General features: G+C 36.9%; 1 protein-coding gene across 1 annotated transcript; it reads left to right on the top strand.

Annotated features, from left to right (window-relative positions):
- Positions 1-784: 784 nt before the first annotated feature.
- Positions 785-3,623, top strand: LOC121963183 (relA-associated inhibitor-like; the record flags this gene model as incomplete). The annotated part of the gene is made up of 3 exons (XM_042513508.1): positions 785-918; positions 1,645-1,811; positions 3,310-3,623. Coding segments are annotated over 3 exons (540 nt in total), but the record flags the coding sequence as incomplete, so codon positions are not given.
- Positions 3,624-3,654: the final 31 nt, after the last annotated feature.

Raw genomic sequence — 3,654 nt, 5'->3', positions numbered from 1 at the left:
ATGTTTTTATACAATAATTTAAATATTAAATTATTGTAACTATAAATGAAGTTTTCTGGACATTTTCTTTGGATTGTCACAGTTAACTAATTTTTTTCAATTTGTGTTGCATTTCTTGCAAAGTTCATTTCCTTTTTTCCTCATGTTTTGGAAAGAAATCATGCATTCCTCAGGTTTCAAAGGGTCAAAAAGCTTTTGAAAGGCGACTGAACATAGCACAATAAAAATGATGTTGTTTCAGGTTTCAGAGAGTTAAAATATAGGCAATGGTGCACTTTGCATTTGTCATTTTAGTTACATTGTTCACTGTGAGGGTGAATTCTTTTTAGCTTACATCAGCAGCCTCCATAAAATATTGTATAAGGTAAAAACTCATAAAAGCCGTCTGACCTGTGAACTCAGACAGTAAAATTGGTGCTCAAGTTCTGGATTTAGACTTTAAGAAGCACTGGAAATATATGTGATATTTTACTTTAATTCTCTGAGGGAGGTTTTGCTGAGTCTGCATTCCTTTATTCAACACACCACTGCTGCTTCTTCTTCACACAGATATATATTTGTCTAGAAGTTGCTCATGCAGTACTTCTATTTTAGTCGTGGGTTAAAGAGTCAGTTAAGGTGATCCTGACAGTAGTTTTGTAAGGAAGATAAAGTGGATAAGGCCAGTTGCAGAAAAACTTCTTCATTTAACATAAAACTTTACTGATTTCTAAAAGTTTAAGAATATATTTGTAACATTACAGTTTAGCTGATGAATCTATTCTGTGTAAAATGTCTTCAACAGATGAACGACCCGAGTCAACCCAACGATGAAGGCATCACCGCCCTTCACAATGCCATCTGTGGGGGCCATTACAACGTGGTGGACTTCCTGGTTCGGATTGGAGCCAATGTCAGCGCACCAGACAGCCACGGCTGGTAAATATCTGTTTATTCTGTTCAATCTATATATCCTCTCTTCAGTGGTGGAATTTAACTACCGTAAATCTTCAATTAATGGTGCAGGCTATCATTTCCTTAAATCATTAAACTCAATAGACTTATATTTGGGACAGGCACTATATAGGACAGGCTTTTATTTCCTTTCACACAAAACACACTTTGGTGCTCATGGTTTCAGTAAAATGAAATGAATGACTGAATTGTGGAGAATCTTACCAAGCTAATGCTGTAAGTAATAAGTCCATATTAACATAAGTTTAAGCGTACATACTAACATTAACTCCAGCAGGTAGCCAACAATCTTTTTATACATTAAAAGTACTTCTATAAAAATGTACCGCATGGTAACCCGACTGGGCTTCTAACTGAGACAGACATTTATTTGTGCAAACGTGTAGCCACACCCGGCTAGTAAAAGGGAATGGCCATCTAATTGGGACTAGGCTTATATTTGAAGTTTTACGGTAAGTACATTTACCCAAGTGCTGTACTTAAAGGTCCAGTGTGAAAGATTTAGGGACAACTAATGGACGAAATTGTATAACATTCATAACTATGTTTTTATAGTCTATAATCACCTTGAAATAAGAATTGTTGTGTTTTTGTTACCTTAGCATGAGCCGTTTATATCTACACATGTGATATATTCAGAACAGCAGCGTCTACTCTCCATATATTAACTGGCAGTTCTTTGGCCCACAGGACCCCGCTGCATTGTGCGGCCTCTTGTAACGACCGTCCTCTGTGTGAATTTTTGGTGAGGAATGGAGCTGCTGTGATGGCCATGACAGAGAGCGATGGCGCCATTGCCTCTCAAAAGTGTGATCCTTTTGCTGTTGGGTTTGAGGAGTGTGAGAGCTTCCTTAGGGGTGAGGCAGTGACACCCACACATGCATCAGTACACACACACCCTATGACACTATGCTATTAAATGCTAAGAGTCAAACATTGCTCCACTTATTGGTGCTCTGACCTTTGCTCTTTTAACTGTTAAATGTGAGTTTGAGCTCAGTCATTCACACACAGGCATGTAATGTAGCTGATACTAAAACACCCATCATAGAACTCAAGATTACATTCATGACTCTTGACCAATATTCTCATTCAAAGTAACCTAAAGGTAACAGAGAGGGTTCTGGTGTCTTACTCAAGGACTCATCAACAGCACACATTGTGATGGAAAGCTCTGAATAATATAGGATTTTTGTGATAATATTTGGTATCCTAATGTATGACCATACATATCAAATCTGTATTTTTGGCAGGATGGAAAAGCCTTTGAAACTGATTCCAAACGTATCAAAAACATTTATTTGAACAGAGACAGTGGAGCGTTGAACAACCTGTTGTGTTGCACAGGTGCTTTGCCTTTTAATACTTTGGGTTTTATTCAGGTCAGTTCAAAGGGGCTTTGTTGGCATGTTAAAATATACAACTACATTGCCAAAGCAAGTGTGGAATAAAAACCAAAAAATCTATGAACAATAAGTAAAGATTTACCAGATGCTATTACTAATTGGGTACACCTCTTGCAAACCCAACAAATAGGGGAAAACATACCTAGAAGCCCGCTGCTCACCATGTCACACCGTTTTGAGGAAACAGATCACTCAAACTGGAAACCGTAGCAAAACAGAAAACACTATGTGAAGATTGAACATGCCCCCTAGCCAAACAGCTCCACCTGGGAGAAAAAGACACACACACACACACACACATATACACAAGTCACAAACATATTCAATGCACATAATAACCAACAGTATTTCTAAGTATTTCTTTAAGGAAAAATACAGAAAGGAGTTTCAAATAAAGCAATGAATTCCTTAATATTTAATAAAAAGTTGACAGTATAACCTTTAATGTTTCTTGTATATGCATATTTATCCTGTTTTCTTTTTCTTTTTCTCTCCAAGTTTTATTGTTATTTACAAGTACAATAGAAAATCAGACAGTACAACAATAGTTTGCGCCGTATGCAAACCAAAAGGCTCTTTCAAAATGCCAGCAAGCGAACTAGCAAGAAACACAAATAATTAAAAAAAGAACAAAATTAACAAAAAAAGCAAAAACAGCAACAACAGCACCTACAAAAAACAAACAAACCAAAAACAAACAAATAAATAGATACTAATGTAAATTAAGAAAGAAAATAAATGCAATACAGATCATAAACTTGCTATCTAACTGTAGCAAGTGAATATATGTGCAACTGTATGCTTTATCAACCTAAAGTGTTTTAATGTGGTCACTATTCCATCTGTTGTTTTTAGGACATGGTTGCTATTAAGGGTGATCATATTGAATTATACTCCTCTACTCAACCTCATATAAATTTCTTTAATCCTGTTTTCTTTTTGATACCAGGCATGGAGGAGGCCATGGGTGTGGAGAACAGCGGGGTGCTGTACGCTCTGTGGAGCTACCCGGCTCAGGCACCTGATGAGCTGAGCTTCAAAGAGGGAGACATGGTCACCATCCTGCAGAAACCTGAAGGGTCGGATTGGTGGTGGGCCTCGCTCTGTGGCAGGGAGGGCTTTGTTCCACACAACTACTTTGGGGTAAGATACCAATTTATAGACAAAATGTTGAACTATATAATATAGTCTTGGTATGACTAAAACAGATTTAAACCAGCATTACATCTATACTCCTCTTTCTGATGTGTTTTTTTCTTGTTGAACCGGAAAATATATTTAAATAAGTAAATAA

The sequence above is a fragment of the Plectropomus leopardus genome, unplaced genomic scaffold (assembly GCF_008729295.1).
Source record: "Plectropomus leopardus isolate mb unplaced genomic scaffold, YSFRI_Pleo_2.0 unplaced_scaffold10299, whole genome shotgun sequence".
In the NCBI taxonomy this organism is placed as follows: Eukaryota; Metazoa; Chordata; class Actinopteri; order Perciformes; family Serranidae; genus Plectropomus; species Plectropomus leopardus.
Note: the sequence above shows the minus strand (reverse complement) of the source record. Positions and strands in the feature narration are given on the sequence as shown.